This window comes from Pristis pectinata, chromosome 2 (assembly GCF_009764475.1).
Source record: "Pristis pectinata isolate sPriPec2 chromosome 2, sPriPec2.1.pri, whole genome shotgun sequence".
Lineage (NCBI taxonomy): Eukaryota > Metazoa > Chordata > Chondrichthyes > Rhinopristiformes > Pristidae > Pristis > Pristis pectinata.
In genome coordinates, this window is record NC_067406.1 from 45365315 (window position 1) to 45391066 (window position 25752).

At 41.5% G+C, this 25752-nt stretch overlaps 1 protein-coding gene across 1 annotated transcript in view; it reads left to right on the plus strand.

Annotated features, from left to right (window-relative positions):
* Positions 1-25752, plus strand: part of LOC127579224 (protein unc-13 homolog B-like) — a 399584-nt gene that overhangs the window by 226633 nt on the left and 147199 nt on the right. The window contains 1 exon segment of the mRNA XM_052031832.1: positions 17036-17126. Within this exon segment, the coding sequence (XP_051887792.1) occupies positions 17036-17126 (91 nt within the window).

Consider the following 25752-nt stretch of genomic DNA (forward strand, 5'->3'; position numbering starts at 1 on the left):
TTCTACCCCACCAGCCTTTGAATGCAATAGATCATTATCCTCAATTTCCTCCACCTTCGAAGAGATTCCACCACCACACACATTTTCCTATGTCCTGCCCTTTCAGCATTTAGCAAAGACTGTTCCCTCCATGACTCCCTGCTTCACTTTTCAATCCCCATCAACTACCCTCCCCCCTTCTTACGGCACTTTACCTTGCAACCGTAGGTGGCGCAACACTTGTTCTTTCACCTTTTCCCTTCCCATCATCCAGGAACCCAAATAGTTTTTCCAGGTGAAGCAGCAACTCACTTGCACATCTTCCGATCTAGCGTACTGCATTTGGTGTTCACAATACAGTCTCCTCTACACTGGAGAAACCAAACACAGATTGGGTAATCGCTTTGTGGAACTCCTGTATTTAGTCCGCAGGAGTGACACTTTAATTCATCACCCCACTTCCACTTTGACCTATCAGTGTGTGGCCCCTTATACTGTCACTATGAGGCCCAATGTAAGCTATGTCTGATATTAGAGGGCATACATCTAAGGTGAGGGGGGAAGGGTTAAAGGAGATGTGAGGGACAAGTTTTTTACACAGAGAATGGTAGGTGCCTGGAAGCCTGCTGCCAGGGGCAGTGGTGGAAGCATATACAATAGTGGAGTTTAAGAATCATTTAAACAAGCACAGGAACATACAGGGAATGGAGGGATACGGATCATGTGTTGGCAGATATGATTAGTTTAATTTCGTATAATGGTCAGCACAGGCATTGTGGGCAGAAGGGCACAGTAATCTTCTATGTTCCATGACTCGATATTGAAATGGTTATTTTTTATCCCTACCTTTTATTTCTGTCTGGAAGTGGATGATATGGCCAGCCTGAGCAGGCCCTCCTGCTCTGCATTTCACAACTCTTGCATTCTTTATAAATTGGTAAGTTAGTTTATTATTGTCACATATATCAGGGTACAATGAAAAACTTTGTTTTGCTTGCCATGTGCACACATCAGTTCATCACATCAGAACATCGTCTTAGTACAAGGGAGAAGCAATAATAGAATGCAGAATATTGTGTTGTGGTTCCAGAGAAAATGCAGTGCAGGCAGGCAATAAAGTGCAAGGCCATAATGAGGTAGACTGTGAGGTCAAGAGTCCATGTTATTGACCAAGAGGTCTGTTCAGTAGTCTTATAGCAGCCGGATAGAAGCTGTCCATGAGCCTGGTGATATGAGCTTTCAAGACTTTGTATCTTCTGCCTGATGGGAAGGGGAAGAAGAGAGAATGTCCAGTGTGGGTGGGGTCTTTGATTATGTTGGCTGCCTACCGAGGCAGGGAGAAATATAGATCGAGTCCATGGAGGATGGGGGGACGGGTAGGTGTTGGTTTTTGTGATGTGCTGAGGAGTGTCCACAACTCTGTGCAGTTTCTTGCGGTATCGGGAAAAGCAGTTGCCATACCAAGCCATGATATATCCGGACAGGATGCTTTCTATGGTGCATCTATAGGGAGTAAAGCAGGGGGCCGAGGATGCAGCCTTGTGGGGCACCAGTGTTGAGGGTAATTGTGGCAAAGGTGTTGCTGCCTATCCTCACTGCAGTCTGTTGGTCAGGAAGTCAAAGATCCAGATGCAAAGGGAGGAGCTGAGATCTAGGTCTAGGAGTTTGGAGGTGAGTTTGCTTGGAATTATAGTATTGAAGGCAGAGCTGTAGTCAATAAACAATAGTCTGATGTAGGTGTCTTTACTGTCCAGATGCACCAGAGATGAGTGTAGGGCCAGAGAGATGGCATCCACTGTAGACCTGTTTTGGCGGTAGGCAAATTGCAGTGGGTCGAGGTTGTCTGGGAGGCTGGAGTTAATGTGTGCCATGACCAGCCTCTCGAAGCACTTTGTAATGGTGGATGCCAGGCAGTAGTCATTAAGCCACATTACCTTATTTTCCTTAGGTGCCGGGATGATAGTGGTCTTAAAGCAGGTGGGAACCTCAGATTGAAGTAGGGAGAGGTTAAAAATGTCTGCAAATACCCCCGCTGATCTGCGCAGGATCTAAGGACACATCTGAGGACTCCATCTGATCTAGATGCTTTCTGTGGGTTCACTCTCCGGAAGACTGATCTGATGTCTGCAATGGTGACTGTGGGTACAGGTGCATGTGAGGCTGTCGGGATGGGTGGTGATGTTCCATTCCCCTTCTGTGCATAGAATGCATTAAGCTCATCGGGAATTCATGAGCTGTTGTCGACGATGCTGTCTGACTTTGCTTTGTGGCCCGTTATAACATGTAAGCTTTGCCACAACTGACGGCTGGTCTGGGACTCGATATTGGGCTGGTATTGTCTCTTGGCATTCCTGATAGTTTTACAAAGGTTGTATCTTGATTTCATGTGTAGGTTAGGGTCACCCGATTTGAACGCTGCAGAATTGGACTCCAATAGGGAGTGGATTTTCCAGTTCATCCATGGTTTCCAGTTTGGGAACATCTGGATTGACCTCTTTAGTACACAGTCCTCTACACACTTAGATAAAGTCTGTGACGGTGGTGACATACTCATCTAGGTTGGCTGACGAGCCTTTGAATATGGATCAATCTGCTGACTCGAAGCAGTCGCATAGAAGCTCATCTATTTTGTCAGTTCAGCACTGTACGACTTTCTGTACTGGATCCTCACGTTTCAGTTTCTGTTTGTATGTAGGGAGAAGAAACACAGCCTGGTAGTGCGATTTACCAAAATGTGGGTGGGAGACGTGCTGGTAGTATATTGTTAACATACTCTGTTGTCTATGTTCTCACTTTCTACCTGCTCCCATTCACTCATTGGCCAGATAACCTTGTTTATAGCCTATCCTCATAGTCACCCTAGTTTTACCCTATCAGAGACATCCCTTTCCCCCACCCCCCCTACATCTTAACAAGCTTCTTTTGTCTCCTTTTCAGTTCTGATGGAACGTCTTCGACTTGCATTGTTAACTCTGTTTCTCTTCCCACAGTTGCAGCCCTTCCAAGATTTTCTGATATTGTTTTAGATTTCCAGCATCTGCAGCTCACTTGAATTTCACATCCTCTAAGGGACTTGCATTTACCTTCATTGCTCTCTTTGTTTTACGTACTTGTATATAAGTTTACTCCTGTATTTTTTCTCTTTTAGCAATTATTTGGTTATCCCTGCTGCTTTTAAAAATACTTCCAATCATAGTATTATAAAAATGTACAGGTAAGAAACAGGCTCTTTCGGCCCACTTTAAACATGCTGATCCCTATCTACGCTAATCCCATTTATCTGCATTGGGTTTATATCCCTCTATCACCTTTCCTATCCTAGCACCTGTTCAAATGTCTTTTAAACATTGTAATTGTCATGCTTACTGCTCTCCTTTGCAACATTATAAGTATCTTCTTTTAATGTAATACTATTCTCAGCTACTTTAGTTAGTCATGGGCGGAACCCTTCTCCTGTGGAGCCTTAACTTCTCAATGTAACATCATTGAGACTTTAAAAATATTTATTTAAATGATTACCATTGCTCATCTGCTGCCATATCACTTAATCAAATTTCCCAAATCACCTTAGTTCTTATATCCATCTAACTGGCCTTAAGCTGAGTTTTGGATTTAGAACACAGAACAGTACACCACAGAATAAGTCCCTTTGACCCACAATGTTGTGCTGAACTAATAAAGCTGATGACACCTAATTAAACTAATCCCTTCTACCTGCACATGGTCAGTATATCTCCATTCTCTGCATGTTCATGTGCCTCTCTAAGAGCCTCTTAATCGCCTCTCTTCTATCTGCATTCACCACACCCCTGGTGGTGCATTCCAGGCACCAACCACTCTCTGTGTAAGTAACTTGTCCCACACAGCTCCTTCAAGCTTTCCCCCTCTCGCCTTAAAAGCATGTCCTCTAGGATTAGAAATTTCGACGCTGGGAAAAAGATCCCGGCTGTCTACTCTATCTATGCCTCTCATAATCTTATAAACTTCTATCAGGTCTCCCCTTAGCCTCCGCTGCTCTGGAGTAAACAACCCAAGTTTGTCCAAGCTCTTCTTATAGCACATGCTCTGTAATCCAAGCAACATCCTGGTAGACCTCTTCTGCACCCTCTCCAAAGGCTCCACATCCTTCCAATAATGGGGCAACCAGAATTGAATGCAATACTCCAGATGTGGCCTAACCAGAGTTTTAAAAAGCTGTTACATAACTTCCTAACTCTTGAATTCAATGCACATGATACCAAATTACACTAAATCTCTTCTGCCTGCATATAATCCATATCCCTCCATTCATATTCATTTGTCTTTTAAATGCCATGAAAATATCTGCTGTAGTTTATTACTTTTCAATTGTATGACATCATCTGCTTTAAGCCTACGCAGGACTTAAATTACTAAGGTTCTGCATAAACTGAAAAAAGTAGCATAACTAGAGTACAGCAATAGTTTACTTACCTTTCTTGCACGTGTTTGAGATTTATTAATGCAAACTTCTCTAATGCCTGTCATATTTATAATACTAGACTCATTTCTTCCCTGGGAGAATCTAAGGCAATGGATAGTGGAGTGCAAGGCCTGAGAAACATTAAGAGTGGGGAGTCCAAGCATGAGGGAGTGGTGTGGGGGAAGGATGGGGCATATAGTGATGGGGAGTCCAGGGCAGCAGAGGGAACTTTTTGAAAACTTTAGTTAAGGGTCACCTTTGAAAATTTGATCAAGGTCAGGGATGAAGTCCCTCATATAGGAGCACTTGATATGATCATGATATCTGGTCACTGAGTAGAACGTGGTTAACTGACCAAGTTGTATCGTACAAGATCAAAATAGGCTGCTTCTTAGTTGGTTCAACTACATCTTATAGGAAATTGTCACAGATGTATTCTATGAGTTCATTTTCTAGATATCCGTGCCAACACAATTTGTACTTGCTGATATGAAAATAAAAGTCTTTGATCAATTATTGCATTCTGTTTTGCTATATGTTCATGTTATTTCTTAATACTCTGTGCAATTCAGTAGCCGGGCTGCATCCATTTGTCTTAGCTGCCATTTGTTATTTCTTCTCTCCACTCAAACTGATCTTACATCATGATCCTCTGGATCATATCCTAAAGTTTGGCTTTAGGAGCATAAGGACATGAATAATAGATACATGGCCATTTCATCTGCATCACTATTCAATAATCTGTTTTGAGGCATTTGGTACTTTGAAATATTTAGTTCCCAGCAAAGGTCCCTTTGCCACTACATCTCCGTAAGTGTGTTTTAATTTGTGTTACCTCAGTTTTGGGGTAATGCACCATAGCTCTGACAGTGACTCTTTGGGCATTCTGTTCAAATATAAAGGTAATGATGATTCTACTTATTCTCATTCCCTCAAAATATATGCATCGTTCCCTGCTGTCACTAGCATAAGGCTGAGTACAGTACAAAATGCCATTGTAGCTCATTGCATCACTGCAGTCCAATAATAATATGCTGATTTGGCATTGAATGAACCTGAGAAACAATGAGGCTCCAGGAGCAGATGGTTTCCCTGCTGAAGCTCTAAAACTTGTCAAGTCATAGACTTATACAACACGGAAACAGGCCCTTTGGCCCAACTGATCCATACTGAACAAGGTGCCTTCCTCAGCTAGTCCTACTTGCCTGCATTTGGCCCATTTTCCTCTAAACCTTTCTTACCAATGCACCTGTCCAAATGTCTTTTTAATGTCGTAATTGTATCTGTCTCACCCAGTTCCTCTGGCAGATCATTCCATATACCTACCACCATCTGTGTGGAAAAACACCCCTCTCAAGTCCCCTCTGAACCTTTCTCCTCTTACCTAAAACCTATTTCTTCTAGTTTCAGACTCACCTACCCTGGGAAAAAGACTGTGAACTTTATCTATGCCCCTGATGATTTTATAAACCTCTGTAAGGTCACCCCTTAGCCTCCTTTGCTCCATGGAAAATATTCCCAGTTTATCCAGTCTCCATTCAAGCTCTCCAGTCCTGGCATCATTCTTGTGAATCTTGTCTGCACCCTCTCTTGCAAATCACATCCTTCCAATAGTAAGGCGATCAGAACTGCACACAATATTGCAGTTATAGTCTTACTAATTTCCTCTGCAGCTGTAACATGATGTCCCAACTCTTATACTGAATGCCCGTCTGATGAAGGCAAGTATGCCATGTGCCTTTTTCACTACTTTGTCCAACTGTGTTGCCACTTTCAGGGAACTATATTCTTGTACTCCAAGATCTCTCAGTTCAGCAACATTCTCTAGGGCCCTGTCGTTAACTCTGTATGTCCTGGCCTGGTTAAACTTCTGCCACACCACTTATTTTGGTATCATCTGCAGACTTGCTAATCGAAGCACCTACTTTCTCATCCAAATCGTTAATATATATGACAAACAGCAGTGGGCCCAGCACTAATCCCTGCAGCACACCACTGGTCACAGGCCTCCAGTCTGAAAAACAACCCTCCACAACCACCCTCTGACTTCTTGAACCAAGCCGATTTTGTATCCAACTGACTAGCTCACCCTGGATCCCATGAGATCCAATCTTCCAGATCAATGTACCATGTGGGACCTTGTCAAAAACCTTGCTGAAGACCATATAAAAGTTAACTTGGTGCAACATGATTTCTCATGACAAAACCATGCTGACTATCCCTAATCAGTCCTTGCCTTTCCAAATCCAGATACGTCCTATCCCTCAGAATCCCCTCCACTAATTTACCCACCACTGATGTTAAGCTCACTAGCCCTGGCTTGTCCTTGCACCCTTCTTAAATAAAGGCACAACATTAGCCAACTTCCAGTTTTCCAGTACCTCACCAATGGCTAAGGAAGATGCAAAAATCTCTGCCAGTGCCCCAGCGATTTCTTCCCTTGCTTCCCACAAGGTCTGAGGGTACACTTGGCCAGGCCTTGGAGATTTTTCCACCTTCATGCACTTCCAGACTGCCAACACTTCTTCTTTCATAATGTCTATATGTTTCAGGACATCACTATTCTCTTCCCTGAACTCACTAGCTTCCATGTCCTTCTCCACAGTAAATACAGACGAGAAGTATTCATTTAAGACCTAACTCATCTCCCGTGGCTCCACACATAGACAAACACACTAATGCTTAAGGGGACCTATTCCTTTCCTAGTTACCCTTTTGCTCTTAATATACTTACAGAATCTTTAGGATTCTCCTGTACTGTATCTGTTCAGGATATTAAAAGGTACTTGGGCAGGTGCATGGATAGGAAAGGTTTTGAAGGATGTGGGCCAAACACAGGCAAATGGGACTAGATTAGATGGGAATGTTGGTCAGCATGGATCAGTTGGGCCGAAAGGCCCTTTTCAATGCTGCATGACTTCGCCACTCTGTGACTCTCTCTCATGTCCAAAATTTACAACATCATCTCCAGGAAGAGGAGGATGTGCCAGGGGATCTGAGAGATGATGTAATCATGACCATTTCTAAGAAAGGAGACAGATATAATAGTGTTAACTACAGAAAGGTTTCCCTGTTCTCTGCCACAGAAAAAAATTATCACCCAGATCTTTCTTAATCACTTCTTCCTAGTGGCTATTCCCTGAATTGCATTGTGGATTCTATCCATCAGAGGCATAATAGAGATGATGGTTACCACATATCAATTCCAAGAAAACTGCAGGGTGTAGCATTAACCACTATACAGTATGTAGCCTTTTGGATCACACTAAAGCTTTTGACCCTGTCAGTCAAGAGTGACTGGAGAGTGTCCTCATTTTCTACTACCTGCTCCACGTCCTGCAGACAGATCAGCTGACATAAGCCTTCACTGACTTCTCTGAGAGGCACTAACATAATTTCTTTCATTCAGCTCTCTTAGTCCCAACCTTTCACAACCATTCTTTGTTCTTTCCATCCCCCCCTCCCCTTCTCTGCAACCTAAAACATGTTTGTTTTTCAATGTTTTCTCTGTCCTGATGAAAGTTCATTGACCTGAATCATTAATTCTGTTTTGTACTATACAGATGCTCCTTGACCTATTGAGCATTTTCTAATCTTTATGCCATACAACATAATTTGAGCAAGGAGACACAGGAGACTGCAGATTCTGGAATCTGGAGCAGCAAACAATCTGCTGGAGGAACTCAACTGGTCGAGCAGCATCTGTGGGGAGGGGGTTGGTGGGAAGGAATTGTTGATGTTTCGGGTTGAAATCTTGCATCAGGAGCTATGTTGTTTTCTATATATTTGAGGTGTTTTGAAGAAGAATCATTTCTATAAACGACCTGGATGAGGAAGTGGAGGGATGGGTTAGTAAGTTTGCGGATGACACAAAGGTTGGATGTGTTGTGGATAGTATAGAGGGCTGTCAGAGGTTACAGTGGGACATAGATAGGATGCAAAGTTGGGCTGAGAAGTGGCAGATGCCGATCAACCCAGATAAGTGTGAAGTGGTTCATTTTGGTAGGTCAAATATGATGGCAGAATATAGTATTAATGGTAGGACTCTTGGCAGTGTGGAGGATCAGAGGGATCTTGGGGTCCGAGTCCATAGGACGCTCAAAGCGACTGCGCAGGTTGACTCTGTGGTTAAGAAGGCATATGGTGTATTGTCCTTCATCAATCGTGGAATTGAATTTAGGAGCCGGGAGGTATTGTTGCAGCTATATAGGACCCTGGTCAGACCCCACTTGGAGTACTGTGCTCAGTTCTGGTCACCTCACTACAGGAAGGATGTGGAAGCCGTAGAAAGGGTGCAGAGGAGATCTACAAGGATGCTGCCTGGAATGCGGAGCATGCCTTATGAAAGCAGGCTGAGGGAACTTGGCCTTTTCTCCTTGGAGCAATGGAGGATGAGGGGGTAACTGATAGAGGTATATAAGATGATGAGAGGCATTGATCGGGTGGATAGTCAGAGGCTTTTCCCCAGGGCTGAAATGGTGGCCACAAGAGGACATAGGTTTAAGGTGCTGGGGAGTAGGTATAGAGGAGATGTCAGGGGTAAGTTTTTTACTCAGAGAGTGGTGAGTGTGTGGAATGGGCTGCTGGCAACGGTGGTGGAGGCAGATACGATAGGGTCTTTTAAGAGACTGTTGGATAGGTACATGGAGATGAGAAAAATAGAGGGCTATGGGTAAGCCTAGTAATTTCTAAGGTAGGGACATGTTCGGCACGGCTTTGTGGGCTGAAGGGCCTGAATTGTGCTGTAGGTTTTTCTATGTTTCTATGTTTTCTATGTTTTTAATACATGCAACACTTACAAATAGCTGGAATATGGAATGATGTATGAATCAATTTCACAACTTCACAACAAAATTTATAATTTTGGGACAACATATTCCAGAACTTCAATGGAAATTCTCTAATTTCACTTGTCCTAGTTCATTCTCGGATAATCTCCAATCCTCCATGATGGTGTCCCATTAGACTAATTGTTCTCATATAAGGATGGATAATGTTGATTTTCCGTACTCTCATTCCTTCAATGCGGGTATACAAAATTGTCTCCTGCTGTAAGGCTGAGCATTGTAAAAATTGTCATTGTAGCTCATTGAACCACTGCAGTCCAATAAAAAAATATATAGTGATTGATGTTTCCTGTGGATATAAGTCTACTATATCGCTAGGGGTGGCACGGTAGCGTAGCAGTTAGCGCAATGCTATTACAGTGCCAGTGATTGGGGTTCGATTCCCATCACTGTCTGTAAGGAGTTTGTACGTTCTCCCGTGTCTGCGTGGGTTTCCTCCGGGCGCTCCGGTTTCCTCCCACATTCCAAAGACGTACGGGTAGGTTAATATGGGTTTAAAATGGGCGGCGCGGACTCATTGGGCCGGAAGGGTGTGTTACCACGCTGTAAATAAAATGTAAAATGTAAAAATGTACTATGTCAAAACTGCAGAAGGTTCAGTGGCCCAGTTCTCACCATTTTCTGATAGCTGAGTAATTTACTTTTTATGTTGTGAAAAGTGCCTCCTTCACAATATAGCGCACATTTTTCTTACATTTATGCATTTCACGTACTTCTTACCTGAAGGCCTTCATTTCTTGGCAACATTTTGAATTATGTGTACATTTATAATATGAATGGTTTCTGGGCATGATATAATCACATGCTGTGGTGCGAAGAGGTCAGAAACATAGAGTAATGGGAATAAAACAGGAAGTGCTGAGAACTCTCATCCTTCCGCACATGCAGTACTTGATTTAGAAATAATTGGGAATCATTTTTCAGTGTTAGCATCACTGTATTTTTTTATGTCAGAGATGCCATAACCATGACCGTCTTCAAGAAAGGAGACAGATATAACTGTGGTGTAATCATAGAGGGCTCTCCATGCTGTTTGCCACAGGGAAAATAATTATCATCTCATTCTTAACAGCCACTTTCTGGAACTCCTCCCCGAATCTCATTTTGAATTCCATCCATCTAGGGATGCAGTGGACACGATCCTCACAATTTGCATTTGTAAAGACAAGAACTTATTAGGATGGTCAGCATAGCTTTATTTATGGGAGATCATGTTGCATAAATTTGATTTCTTGAGGAAGTGACCAAGAGGATTGATGAGGGCAGGGTGGTGCATATTGTCTTCATGGACTTTAGTAAGGCCCTTGCCAAAGTCCTGCAGGTGGGCTGGTCCCGAAAGCTGGAATGCATGGGATTCAGAGTGAAATAGCAAATTCATTACAACATTGGATTGGTGGTAGGACATAGAGGGTGGTAGGGGAAGATTACTTTTCAGATTGGAGACCTGTAACCAGTGGTGTGCCACAGGGATTGGTGCTGGCTCCTTTATTGTTCTTCATATATATTAACGATTTGGATGAGAACGTAGGTGGCATGATTAGTAAGTATGGGGATGACACCAAAATTGGTGGTCTGGTGGACAGTAAAGAAGGTTGCCTAAAGTTACAACAGGATCTAGATCGACTGGGAATGCGGACAAAGGAATAGTTGATGGAATTTAACTTAGATAAGTGTGAAGTGATACATTTGGGAAGTTAAACCAGGCCAGGACATACATAGTGAACGGCAGGGCCCTGGGGAGTGTTATTAAACAGCGAGACCTTGGAGACACAGGTAGACAGAGTGCGGAAGAAGGCTTACAACATGTTTGCCTTCATTGGCAGGAGCATTGAGTATAATCGATGGGATATCATGTTATAGTTGTATAAATCATTGGTTAGGCCACATTTGTTGTACTGTGTGCAGATCTGGTCACCACGCTATAGGAAGGATGTGATTAAGCTCATGAGGGTATAGATAAGATACACAAGAACGTTGCCAGGGCAGCAAAATTTGAGTTATGATGGATAAGCTGGAACAATTTTCCTTGAGCAAAGGAGGCCTTAGAGATAGTTTATAAAATCATGAGGGGCATAGAGTAAGTGGATTGTTTTTCCGACGGTAGGGGAGTCTAAAACTAGAGGACTCTTAAGATGAGAGGGGAAAGATTTAAGGGGGATCTGAGGGGCAAGTTTTTCCACACAGAGGGTGGTGTGTACAATTACAATGTGTGAAGGACATTTGGACAGGTACATGGACAGGAAAGGTTTAGAGAGATATGGGCCAAACACAGAATCAAGATAACCTAAACCTTGGTAGTCAGACTGCAGTATGCTGATGATGCTTGTGTTTCCATGCACTCAGAGGCTTATCCTTTTGACGTACATTTCTTAGTACATTATTTATGTATATTAATATTTTAATGAATGTATTTAATTAAATATCTCAGAAAGTTTTAGAAATTTGTTATTATTTCATTTTTAGTAATTTATTGTTGTACAGATTTAGAAACATTTAAAACCCCAATGACTTTGACAGCTGACAAATCTGGAGGTGGAGCTCTGCCATCTGTCAAAACTGTAGGGGAAGTCTTGTGACAGGGCTTCTTATTATACTGGTGGAGAATTTAACAACAATCAGGCATTACTGATCAAGTCCCACACTCTTTCAGTCAGACCAAGATAGACCCTCAACATCTGGATCAGGTAAGTAAGACGTAGAGAGACTGTGCTTAGCTTTACCGGGGTGAGCCCATACCATCAAGCTCTGGCTCATCATTTTGGATTGGGTGTCTAGGGTTTAATTTCAAAGTTAGGATTTGACTCAAGAACTGAGAAATGAAGCAAGGAAGATGTAGGCTGACTGGTGAAATCACAGGCACATGGCATGAAATTTAACAGAAAGTATGAAGTGATACATTGTTCTAAGAAGAATGAAGCAAAATAATTTGAACTAAATAGTATTGTCTTGAAGGAGTGCAGGAATAGAGGTGTGTGTGCACATGTTTTTGTAGATGACAAGTTGGAGACATGTGATCCTCAGATTTATAAATAAGAGGAGCAGAGTACAAAAGCAGAGTAATTGTGCTAATTTAGTAAATACTGGTTAGACCTCAGCTGCAGTATTTTGTTAAATTTTAGGTACTATGCTTTTGGAGGAATGCCAGAGCCTTAGAGAACATGCAGAGGACATTTACTAAAATGTTGCCAGGAATGAGAGACAGACTTAAGGAACTGGGGTTATTATTAAGAAACTGAAAGGATAACTGGAGATTTGATGGAGGCTGAAGGATGAGTAACCTGGGAATACAGATTTAAGGTAACTGGCAAAAGAAGTAGAAAGTAAATGCAAATAAAGACATATAGATATATAACAAATTCACACCTTTGTGATGGACCAAAGCCAGAGATGTAAAAACTTTCATAAGGGATTTTGATAAATACTTGAAGGGGAAAAGTAATTTATACTTATATTAATTTTATTAAATCATACCCATTTCCCTCCTGATTCATGTCACCAGTTTAATTTTGACTCCCTTTGTGTGTAACATTAGGCCACAAGTTTGAGGTATCTTATCTCTGTATGCATTTCCTTTCAAGCTTTTCCATTGTAAGTTGTCTGCAGTATATATTTTCGGATAAAGCAAAATATTGACCGTAAAATATTTTGTAAAACCTTGTGAGGGAATCAGTAAGGCTATAGACAAATAGCCATTGCAGCTGCTTGAATGGAAAAATTGAATTAATAATGTCAACGTTGGTACATTTAATTTACAAAGTGACAGAATTGTAGTGAAATTCAAGGCAACAGAACTGTGTCTGGGGTGTGTAAGCGCAGATATTTTTATAAATGTAAAACTTTCACCAAATTGCACTGCTTGACAGTTTAATATTATAAATTACAATTTGCTTATATAATTTTCTCACATTATAATTGCAGCCCACAGCCAGTGGCGGTATTGTAGATCTGCAAGTCAGGTGTCTTAATCATAATATCTCAACTGCTAGTTAAGAAAGAAAATGAAGATTTTTTTTAGATAATAAAATGTTGTTTATTTCTGTAGAAAACTCACTCTAAAACAAAATCACAAGTAAAATATTTTGAAGTTTAAGTGTATAGGTCATGCAGAGAGGCTGTGAGAGCAGGCTGACAGATACGAATGACTTATGACGATTCAGAAGCAACCGTTGGTAATTGGGCATAATCTCCCTCTTGCTCGTTCCACTTCAGAATCTTGAAAAAAATCTAGACTCGAAGAAATATCCAGTTTATCAGGTCATTATCAGATTGCTGATTGAGGACCTTTTAGTGCACAAATTGGCTGCCAAACTTCATTGGAACACTCGAAATTGAGAGTGGTTATACAAAGCAAAGTGCGAACATGATAGATGCAAAAACTGTTGAATAAATGGTTCTTGATCTACAGATGACAAGGCAAGGCGGAGGCTATTAAAAGGGCACATGTATTATTTAAAATTTAACTTGAGACTTAAACTTGAAGTATCCTTTACAGGAAGGTTAACAGGAAGGCAGTGGCATTTAACAATTAATCTGGTAGTTTGCTATAAGTAGTTACCTGAAGAGGTGGCAACTGTTGTTAGCAAAGGCACAGATTTATTTTAAAGGTGTATAAAAGCAAGTAGATTTGGCTATGCAGAGTGAACTTACTGAACAAGAGGTATGGCCTTCAACATTGTGTAGGCATTGACAACATAGACATTATTTTAAACATATAACCCTGGAAATTCTGTGTAGGTGTGTTAGAAGGGCAAATATGTCATGGAAAAACAACCCTTCAGTTATTGTTCTACCTCATCAGAATTCAATTGTAGCCAACAAACAGGGCATTGCACATACCTACATTCAACAATGTGCCACCCTACCTTCATCACCCGAGGCCCAATTTAGATGAGGAGAATGGAGTGGGGTCAATGCATTCGGACTTATGGGCCTTCTCTGCCATTGCTCCAGGACTCAAGATAGTGGTAGGATGGATGGATCACTGTTCTTGTGTGGGAGAAGGGAATGGATAGATTGGTAACTTCGCTGGCTCTTTTCTTGTGGAGAAGTTGGGGAGAAATCGTGGTGGCAATGTTATGAGCTGGAAGTAGGGTGGAATTGGAAAAATCTCTGGCATTGTTCTTTGATGATGAGATTACGAGTGTAATAAGGGACTATCTGTTATTGTTCTTGAAGGGAAGAGGGAGAGAGACTTCAGTGACAATGTTGTTTAAAGGAGGAATTGTTGGCCATAAAATTGCAGGCATGAAGATGGATGGGGAACACCAGCTTCTGATTTGGAGAAGCATTTCACACTTGACAATGTCTCAGTTTAAGGGCTGTGCTGTTGAGACCATGTGTTTCAGGAGTGCCAAAGGAAGATGCTCACAAGACAGTGTGTCCACATTCCCCTAAAGTGTTCCAAAAGGATATTTACTTGGGGAATGACAACACCTGGAAGGCCTTGATGTTGAAATTGCATTGTGGTTGTAAGGATGACTAACAAGAGGAAGTAGCCAGTCAGATTTAAAAGCGTTATAGAATGACCAGGAAATGGACATTTTTGTGCTTGTGGAAAATGATTTTCAGTTGCGATATGGTGTTATGAACTTGGATTCAGCCAGTCATGCAGCATCTGTGGAAAGAGAAACCCGTGTTATGTACCAGCAACAACAGAAACACACCGAGTCATGTACAGGTGTTAAAAACAATTTTATTAATAACTACTTGTAATAATAAGAAAAGCAAAAACGTTAGATATCAAACATAATCCCCAAAACTAAACTCAAAGTGCATGTGTGGCAAATTCCCAAACTCCACATCTAGGAATAGTTCTCAAAGTTCAGTTCAGCAAGTCATCAGGTGAGACATGAGCAAAGGCTTTTGCAAAACCACCGTTGACTGAAGAGAAAATGTAGAGAGAATGTAGAGAGAAATTACGAAATCCACATGTTCCACGATGGAACCCATATGACACCTCAATCACTGATGATCTCCATTGCTTTATTCCGAAGTGTCTGCCACCTCGAAGGCATTCAATATGTAGCTGCCCACAGAAATACCTGTTTCCCACTACAGGTTAACAACAAAGTGGACTCCACTTGTTTGCTTCAAAAATCCATACATGGATTGTAGTGACAGACGGAGCTATTGTTCTTCATCCATTGTACGGAGACCAGCAGTCAGTCTCTCAGTCTCTCTCCCTCTCTCCTCTCCCTCTCTCTCTCCCTCCCTCCCTCCCTCCATCCCTCCTCAACTCTCTTTGAATCACTGAGCAAAACCGTTAGCACGTTGTTATTATCTTGCTATCTGGATGACACCACACACACACCACTACTCTACTGTCCAGGTGCCATAAAGGGACATTCACCAAATAGTGACCTGACTCATAACACCCGTCACATTTTGAATCAGTGACCCTTCCTCAGAACTGCAGGGAGAGTGGAGGGTTTACAGTTTTTAAAGCAGAGCTGTAGGAAGGAATTAGTGTAAGACAAAAGCTGATATGGAGATAGGCTAAGACAGAAAAGATGACAAGGAGCATGAGTACTGACCATTAGCAAGTCATTTTTAAAGAAACTGATCCAAAATGTTGACTGGCTTCTGTTTCCACAGATGCTGCTTGACTGGCTGAGGTCTTCCAGCATTTCTTTCTTTTTGTTTAGATTCCAGCATCTGTAGTGTTATTTGTTTTCTATTATGCAATTGGATTTCCAGGCAAAATAAACCAGCATTTGAACAGAGTGCAGCTCCAATAGCATTCTATTGGGGTAAATTGGTCTGTTTAGGAAATCGGTTCAGAGGGGAAGCATGAGGAGCAGCTTTGTCCTTCCAACACATGTTAAGGGGCTGATCATTTAAAACTGAGGTGTATAGAAAATTCTTCACTCAGAGGGTAATGCATGTCTGGAATTCTCCACCAAGGATAATGGAGGTCAGATCATGAGATATATTTGAGCTGGAGATAGATTATTTCTCAGCCATTATCCCAGCAGTTGGTTGGGAAATGGCTGATATTATTTAAAGTGAAATAGTATCTACTTTAGAAGGAAGTTTATGAACTAAAGTACTTCATTATTTAAGGCATTTACCCTTGTGATAGCTCTTTGAGAGATTACTTAGAAACTTTTTTTTCAGCATGTGTTCTTTGAAAGGGAAAGGATAATAAGATGAGCATTATCCTCTTATCTTATTATTATCTTGAGAAGAAAGAACCATTTAGAATGCTGTCGAACATGAAGGGAAATTTGGATGTTCAGCATTTTAGTGTTTGGTTGAAGGGGCAGAAAGTTGGTCTTAATGATGAGATAATTTTTAAGATGTGAGTCATACAGGAGAATCTGTTCTTGGTAATAAGAAGGAGAGCAAGCAACAGTCATTTGAATGGATAGATCCATGAGCTCTGGATACCTATTAAATCTGTACGTAGAGGAACCAGTGATGGTAAATGTTCACTGAGCACCATTTGAAGAAGAACAGCGAATTTTACTTGTGTCCTGCTCTAAGCACTGAGTGAAACAACCCTACCATCTAAATAGATTAACTGTCCAATTACCTTATTACTGTGTGTGGGCCTAACTATATGCAAATTAACCAGTGAACTTCCCTACCAATCAACATTGACTGTGCTTCAAAAATAATAGTCACGAAACTATAATCAATCTGTGCTGAGAATAGACTTGATCACCAAGTGGCCTTCTTTCATTATATACTTATGATCGATTGTATTTCATTTACCAAGACTACGTAGTTTATTACAGTTTGTTCATGAAGTAAATTTGTTTTTCAGTTACAATGATGAAGATAGTATTCCTGTATTTCCTCCTGCTCGAGCACGCTGGATTCGAGCCATTAACAAAGTCCGTATGCAGATCCAAGAGGTAGGACTACAGTTTGGGTTCTTCTTACTGTTCCTGTTTCCAAATGCATAAATTATGTCTTCAATTTCTTCCTTGCTCCATATTGGTAATTATCATTAATTCTTTCTTATTGCATAACCCATTTAATGACATTGATGATCCATGTTGGTGAGTGCACATGCAGTGAAATGCACAGAACTAGACTTTAAGAATATGAGACAGGAGCTGGAGAGGACATTATCTGGCTAATTGAGCCATCTGTTTTATTCAGTGACATGGTTGAACTGCTGCATCAGTTCTCCATCACAGAACCTCCTGCTTGCCAGATAGTTTTAAAGAAATCCCTTTATCTGCAAACAGCCTCTCCCAATCTACATTTGTGAGTTCCAGTCTGATGCCATCAAAATTAGCCTTCCTCCTATCCTGTGTTCATTTGATTCCCATTGTCCAAAAATGTTGATTTCAGTCTTGAATATACTCAATCACTAGGTATCCATTGCCTTCTGGGATAGTAAATTTCAAAGATTCACAGCCCACTTAGCAAAGAAGTTTCACTTATCTGTCCCACTGGCTTTCTTCCCTCTACACCCTTGATCCTGATTCAGGATCTCAACCCGAAAAGTTGACTGTCCCTTTGCGTCCACAGATTCTGCTCGACCTGCTGAGTTTTTTTTTCCCGATTCCAGCATCTGCAGTCTCTTGTGTGTTCTCACCTTATCTTATGCCTTAATTGGTGGCTTCTTATCCCCAGATTGCATCCCAACTACCAGATTCTTTTTCAATCATTTGATTGGCTTCTGGAGTTTTACAGCTTCTTTGTATCCTCGCAGCTTCCTTTCTTGCCTGGCTTTGTTTTATTAGCAAACTTGTAGATATTGAACTTAATCTCATTTAGGTAGTTGATGTGGATTGCAAGCACTCCACCAATCCCAAATACTCTCTTCCATCAATTGTTTCCTATCGGATATTTTCTGTCAATTTCATAACTGGCACAAAAGAGGAGATGAGGTCTGGGATAGTTTACAAGGATCATATGGAATAGTGCGGCAGGCTTGAGGGGCCAAATGGCCCACAACTCCTGTTTCTCTTTTCTTATGTTCATATTAAATAATTCTCAATTTATGCTTTAGTCCAAGCTCATGAGTCCAATGTTGTGTAGTAACCCATTGAGTTGTACCTTTTTGAATGCCTTCTGAAAATGCAAATGATTTACATCCACTGTTTTCTCCTTATTTAGCCTTTAACATTATACTCTCAAAGCTTTAATAGATTTGCCAAACCCAATTTCCCTTTCATAAATGGAGACACAAGACATTCTGCAGATGCTGGAATCTGGAGCAACACACACAATTGCTGGAGGGACTAGCAGGTTAGGCAGCATCTATAGAGGGAAATAAACAGTTGACATTTTGGGTCAGACCCTTCATCAGGACTGGAAAGGAAGAGGGCAGAAGCCAGAATAAAAAGGTAGGGGGAGGAGCATGAGCTGGTAGGTGGGCGGGGGAGGGGGATAAAAAGGAATGATGTGAGAAGCTGGAAAGTGATAGGTGGAAGGGCAAAGGGCTAGAGAAGAAGGAATCTGATAGGAGAGGGCAGTAGAGCATGGAATAAAGGGAAGGAGGTGGGGAACCAGAGGGTGGTGATGTGCAGGTCGTGAAGGCGGGGGAAGGGAAAGAGAAGCCACATGAATGAGGGAAAACAAAAGGAGGGTGGGAAGGGGAAAACAGAGGAGAGGGGTTACTAGAAGTTAGGGAAATCGATGTTGATGCCGTCAGGTTGGAGACTATGAAGATGGAATATGAGGTGTTGCTCCTCCAACCTGCATCTGGCCTCAAAGTGGTGGTACAGGAGGCTGTGGATAGACATGTCATTATGGGAATAGGAAGTGGAATAAAAGTGGCTGGCCGCCGGGGGATCCTGGCTGTTGCAGATTGGGTGACCACTTCATCGAGCACCTCCACTCCGTCCGCTGCAACAGCCAGGATCTCCCGGTGGCCACCCACTTCAGTTCCACTTCCCATTCCTATACTGATACATCTATCCACGGCCTCCTCTACTGCCACTTTAAGGCCAGATGCAGGTTGGAGGAGCAACACCTCATATTCGGTCTTGGTTGTCTCCAACCTGACGGCATCAACATTGATTTCTCTAACTTCCGGTAAACCCTCTCCTTTGTTTTCCCCTCCCCCTTTTGTTTTCCCTTATTCCTGTGGCTTCTCTTTCCATTCCCCTGCCCTCATGGCCTGCCCATCACCTCTTCTGGTTCCCTATCTCCCTCTGGTTCACTACCTCCTTCCCTTTATTCCATGCTCTACTGTCCCTTCCTACCAGACTCCTTCTCTAGCCCTTTGCCTCTTCCACCTATCACCTCCTAGCTTTTCACATCACTCACTTTCATCCTCCCTCCCCCACCCACCTACCTTCCCCCCTCACCCCTACTCATCTATCACCTGCCAGCTTGTACTCCTCCCCCTCCCCCTACCTTTTTATTCTGGTTTCTGCTCTTTTCCTTTCTAGTCCCGATGAAGGGTTTCGACCGACACATCGACTGTTTATATACCTCTATAGATACTGCCTGGCCTGCTGAGTTTGTGTGTGTTGCATTTTGTGTGTGTTGTTCCCTTTCATAAAACTGTGTTAATTCTGGCCAGTGAAACATTTCAGGGTTAATCATGCCATATCTTTTACCACAGATAATAATCCCCAGATTTACTTGGTCAGTCTTTAGATCAAGGGAGAAATGCTGAACAAATTCTTCCTAAATACTTTACTGTGGAGCAGTAGAGTATTAGAAATACACAGTTTTAATAAGGCTATTTGGATACTAATTTATGAGTGGAATTTATATATCTGCTTAAATATGCATTTTGAGGAAATTTGAAAACAAAATCTTATTAACAGCTTCACTTTTATATGATGATTTGACCATTACTACAGATGAAAAAATGATAAAAACCAATTCACTGCAAACACAATAGAAAACTTCAAGATACTTCTCTTAAACAGAATCAGATTAAAGTGAATTTTCTCTGAAATGAAGGAGTAAATTTTAATTCTCAAAAAGGTTTTGGTGTGGTCATATCAGAGATTGCAAAAAAACTGTGATTATGAATTGGGGGAATGAATGTAGGTGGTTGATCCACTCATAGAAAACTGGTGTCATTTAACTTACAGTGAGTGAGGCTGACTTATTTTTTTTAGAAATTAGATCATAAAGCATTTATTTCAGCATTAAGCAATCGAAAATCATTTCAACCTGGAGTAAATTATGTTTGGAGTCATTTCTGGGTTGAATCACACTAGTTGAGAAATTTAACTGAGTGCTTCCTTACGTGAGTGACTCCTGGTGATCTCAGTGATACATCACTTACCTGGCAGTGCTTCTTAGGGAGCGTTTTCATGGGGGACCTTTAGGTAAGTGATAAACTTACCTCAGTCCCCAGGCTGCCCCTCCAACATCAGGATCTATATGCTGCCCACTTCTGCACTTCTGCAACTTGTCGCCTTTGTTGCCATTGTCAACACACACTCACATACCCTTAATCTCTGATCTCTTTTTAGTTGTGGCTTCCCTGATTTCCTTCTCCAAAACACCCACAAAGTCAATGCTCTCCCAATGCTGGACTAATATTCCCCTTCCACCTCCAAAATCCAGGGCGCAACTCCTCTCACCAACTTTCAAATGCTGGCAAGATTTATGTCCCCACCACACGCACGCCAGACTAATCCTTACCCTCCCCAATGGAAGAACATAGGACCACTGATGCCATTATGTACATTCAGCCCATCAACCTATTTCCCAAGCCCAGCCTCACTACCAAAATTATTCCACCTGTTAACCTGTGACTGAGGCTTTGAGCCTCAATCGGAAACAAATTTTAATGCAGCAGGACAGTAACCTCTTCAGGCATTGTGCCGTCAGATTAATGCCCTTTTAGAGCATTAGGATTCCTAGGCAATTATATTTTAGCCACTAGCAGCAGGGTTTCCCAGGCTTATGGAAACTAGCATCTGAACGTTGATGAAAAGAGCTGAATTTATGAGCTAACTGCTTTTACAGCACTGCTTCTGTGTTAGGAAGACCAGGAGTGCAATGTTTTGTGCTCCCCACTGACCACCATCTGCCCTGTTTCCATCTGCCCTCTCTGACCAAAGCCTACTCAAACAGAAGATATTATGAATGATGGCTAAAGCCTTGGTCAAAGAGGTGGATTTTGAGGAGACCTTAAAGGTGGCAAGACAGATAGAATAGGGAAGGCATTCCATAACATAGAGTCGAGACTGCTGAGCATACAGTGGGACAAAAAAAAGCTCAGGGTGTGAAGAGCAGTGTTTTGAGGGTAGCGTATTTACCTACTGCCACTTATATTTCCACCTATGTCTCTTGTTTTCTTTTCTACTGGTGCATTAATCAATGCAGAACATTGCAGTGAAGTACGAAAGGGAGCCAGTTGAGTCTATGCTGGCCCTTTGTGGAATAATGTAGTCAATACCATTCCCCTATTCTTTCCCCATTGTCCTGCAATATTTTCATTTTTTATCCACTTCCCTTTTGAAAGCCACAATTCTACATTCATTACTTTTGAAACGTTGCATTCCAGATCATAAATCATCATTGCATTAAAAAATTACTTTTCTTAAATGTACCTGTATTTTTTGTATCTTTAATCCAAGGATAACAATTCCAGATTTTCTTGTTTTCTTGTTTATCTCTGGAATTATTCTTGTAAATGACTATTGAAGAGCATTTTGGTAATATATTCCACCATTTTATGTTTTTGCTGATTATTTGTTGGATTCTGAATTCTTTGAAGTTGTGAATGATGATGAAGAGCTCATTTAACGTTATACTTTATTGCACAGTGCGAATAGATTTAATTTTTTCATTGCTTGTTTTTGGTCTCACATTTTACATTGTAACATAACCACTACTTTAGCAGGATAGTAATCGGGAATGTTGTCCTATCATTTTTATAACATGCCAATAGTTCCGTTTGTTGAAAAAATGTATGGGCTTCTATGATTGAGAAGAGGCAATGGCTTTTTTATTTGAAGTTTTGTTTCCATACACCACAATCCTGGCCTATTAGGATTTGCCACTCTGCAGTTATAACAAAATAAGCATATTGCTTAACTATTTCATTGTATGTTGTAATTATATTTTTAAGCAGCTTAACCAAATTGATTTAGATGGAAGAGAGCCTGTTATACAGAATTCTATTGTACAACTTTTCTTCCATTCACTTCTCTTCCTGAAACTAGACAGCTTTGACAGCTTAATTGTATTGACCCTTCGAATTTCATTGTTATCCAGCACAGTCAGTGCTTTCAGATAAACTGTAGCGCTTTGAGCAAATTTAAGTCAAGAGTTGACAGTGTTCATCCCATGATCAGGCATTTCAAGTTGAGATAGAAAGGAGTCAGCTGTTAGAAAAGTTCAGAGTTTGAAGGGGGCACGGTGGTGGGGAGAGAGAAAATAGCTCAAATCTATCCCGTTGAGTGATGTTAGATTAATTTGCCAATTTCAGAGTTGGGAAATCTGCAACTGTTAATGCAACCCCACTGGACTCAATGAGATACCAGCATAGGAGCAGCTGGCAGCAGAGGCAGAGTGAAAGGTGAAACTGGTGATTTAGGCCAATACCAATGTTGGAACTTCCAAAGCAAAATGTGCATATCTCATAATTAGTGTTGTCATCAGGGTTGAAAATCTGCACCATTATTCCCAGAAATCGACAGGGTACCCAGCAATTAACCTGAAAAATCACAGTATGGGCAATAAAGGGGAGCAATAAAATTTCATAAAAATAGCAAGACACGTATTCAGCAAAAGGTCATCACAATCCAGAAGACAGTCTAGTTTCCAGGTGCAGATGATATTTCTAATTTCAGTTTAGCAAGGCAAAATACCCATGAAAATCTATTAATTTGGCCACCTAATTAAGTTGCTCTTTTCCTTACAACATGGAAGGAAGTCATTTCAGCCCATTAAGTCTATGCCAGCTCACAGCAATTCCATCCCCCCACTAACTTTCGCTGTAATCTATTTCCCCATATTCCTATCAACTCCCCGAGATTCTACCACTCACTTACACACTAGGGGCAATTTACATTGGTCAGTTAACCTACCAATTTGTACACCTTTGGGATTAGGGAGGAAACTGGAGCATCCAGAAGAAACCCATATTGTCACAGGAAGAATGTACAAAGCTCACACATACAACATCGGAGGTCAGCATTGAACCCGAGTTGCTGGAGCTGTGAGGCAACAGCTCTACTAGATATACCACTATGCTACTGTTTTTGCTTTTCTTTTAATCAGATCATGTCGGATGTTTATTTTCTATTTTAGTTGTTTTCTTTAATTGATTCTGTTAATGGGAACCAACCAACTTTAAATAACAGTGTGCAACACAGGTTCTTTGGGAATTTAAGTGGTGACTCTGCCCCTGATTGGCCTCAATAACCAACCTAGCCCTGGTCAGGGTCAACAGTTGTCACATGGGTAGGACCTTTGCAGAATGTTGTATAAGTTCACAACTCCTTTATTTTCACTATTCTGGAAGCAAAACAGAGTTAACATTTGTATTGGGGACTTCCATCAGCATAGCTAGTAACTTAAAGCATTAACATGAGAAATAGCAGGAGGGATAGGTAATTTGGCCTCTCATGTCGGCTCTGCCATTCAATAAGATATGATTGATCTTTTACCTCAGTGCTGCTCCTGCATCAACCCTTTTTCCCTCAATGCTATTAATCCCAAAAACTTATTTGTCTCTGTCTTAGAGAAACAAGAGACTGCAGATGTTGAAATTTGGAGCATAAAACACACTGCTGGAAGAACTCAGTAGGTCAAGCAGCATCTGTGGAGGCAAAAGGGATGTGTCTATGTTTTGGGTCAAGACCCTTAGGATTGATGGGTGGAGATGAAGAGGAAAGATAGCCAGTATATAGAAGTGTGGTGGAGGGTGGGACAGGAACTGATAGGTAGTAGTGGAACCAGATGGGGGGGGGGGGATGATAGGCATATGGATCCAGGTGGCGGAGGGGTAAGGGATAGAAAAGGTGAACAAAGGGAGAGAGAACCTGGGAGGATTGGTGGGTGTGGGAAAGGAACAGAGCAGTGTGAGTTACATGAAATCTGTGTCCTGAATGTACTCAGCAACTGAGCCCCTACTAGCTCTCTTGGAGACTAAATTTTGAGGAGCCACCACCCCATCAGTGAAGAAGTTACATCTCTGCTCCATTCTGGATGACCACTTCCTTACTTTAAGACTGTGACCCCTATTTCTAAATGCTACAGTGAGGGAAGACATCAACTTATCATCAACCCTGCCAAGCCCTGTAAGAATTTTGTACATTCCAATGAAATCACCTCTCATTCTTCTGAACTCAAGAGTGTACAGACCTAATCAGCTTGATCTGACCTTGTAGGACAAACCTGCCATCCCAGGAATCAGTCTGGTGAAATTTTGCTGCACTTTATCACATATATCCTTCCTTGGGTGGCAAGATCACACCTGTACACAACTTTCCAGATGTGGTCTCAGCAGGGCTCTTTATAATTGGAGCAAGACATCTCATATTCAAATCCTTTTGCAGTAAAGCTTGAATAACTGTTTGATTTCATAATTGGTTGCTGAACCCGCATATTAACTTTGTATGATTCTTGTACAAGGACATCCAGGTTCCTTTGAACATCAACACCATTCAGTCTTTCACCATTTAAAAAAATACTGTGTTTTTCTCTCCTTTTCTACAAAAGTGGATGACCTCGATTTTTTCCGCAATGTATGACATCTGCTATGTTCTTCCCCATTCATTTAGTGACTCTTATCTCCCTTTGAAGACTCTTTGTAATGGACAACACAGTGGTGCAGCTGGTGGAGTGGCTGCCTCACAGTGCCAGAGACCTGGGTTCAATCCTGACTTTGTGTTTGTCTGTATGGAGTTTGCACATTTTCCCAGTATCTGCATGAGTTTTCCTCTGGGTACTCCAGTTTATTCCTACATCCCAAAGATGTGCAAATTGGAAGGTTAATTGGCTGCTGTAAATTACCCTTAGTGTGTAAGTGAGCGGTTAAATCTGGGAGGAGTTGAGAATGTGAGATAAGTAAAAAAAAATGATAAAAAACAGGATGATGCTGGAGGAACTCAGCAGGCCAGGCAGCATCTATAGAGAAAAGCAGGCGGTCAACATTTCGGGTTGCAATGTTGACCAGCTGCTTTTCTCCATGGATGCTGCCTGGCCTGCTGAGTTCGTCCAGCATCATTGTGTTTTTCATCTAGATTCCCGCATCTGCAGTCCTTTGTTTCTCAAGTAAAAAAATGATATTAATGTTAGATTAGTGTAAGTGGATGGTTGGTACAAACTTTGTGGTATATCCCTTTATGACTTTATCATCCACAATGCCTTCACTGGCATCCAACTTTGCATCTTCAGCAAACTTGGATACACTTGATGCAACTCATTGATACAGATAGTGGATAGCCATATAGCACATCACTGGTCACAACATGAAAGTGACCTGTTTAGTCCTACGCTCTGTTGTTTGTCTATTAACCAATCTTCAATGCACTCCTGTTTGTTACCTCCAGTACATTGTGATCCAATTTTGTTTCATAATCTTTTGTGTAGCATCTCAGC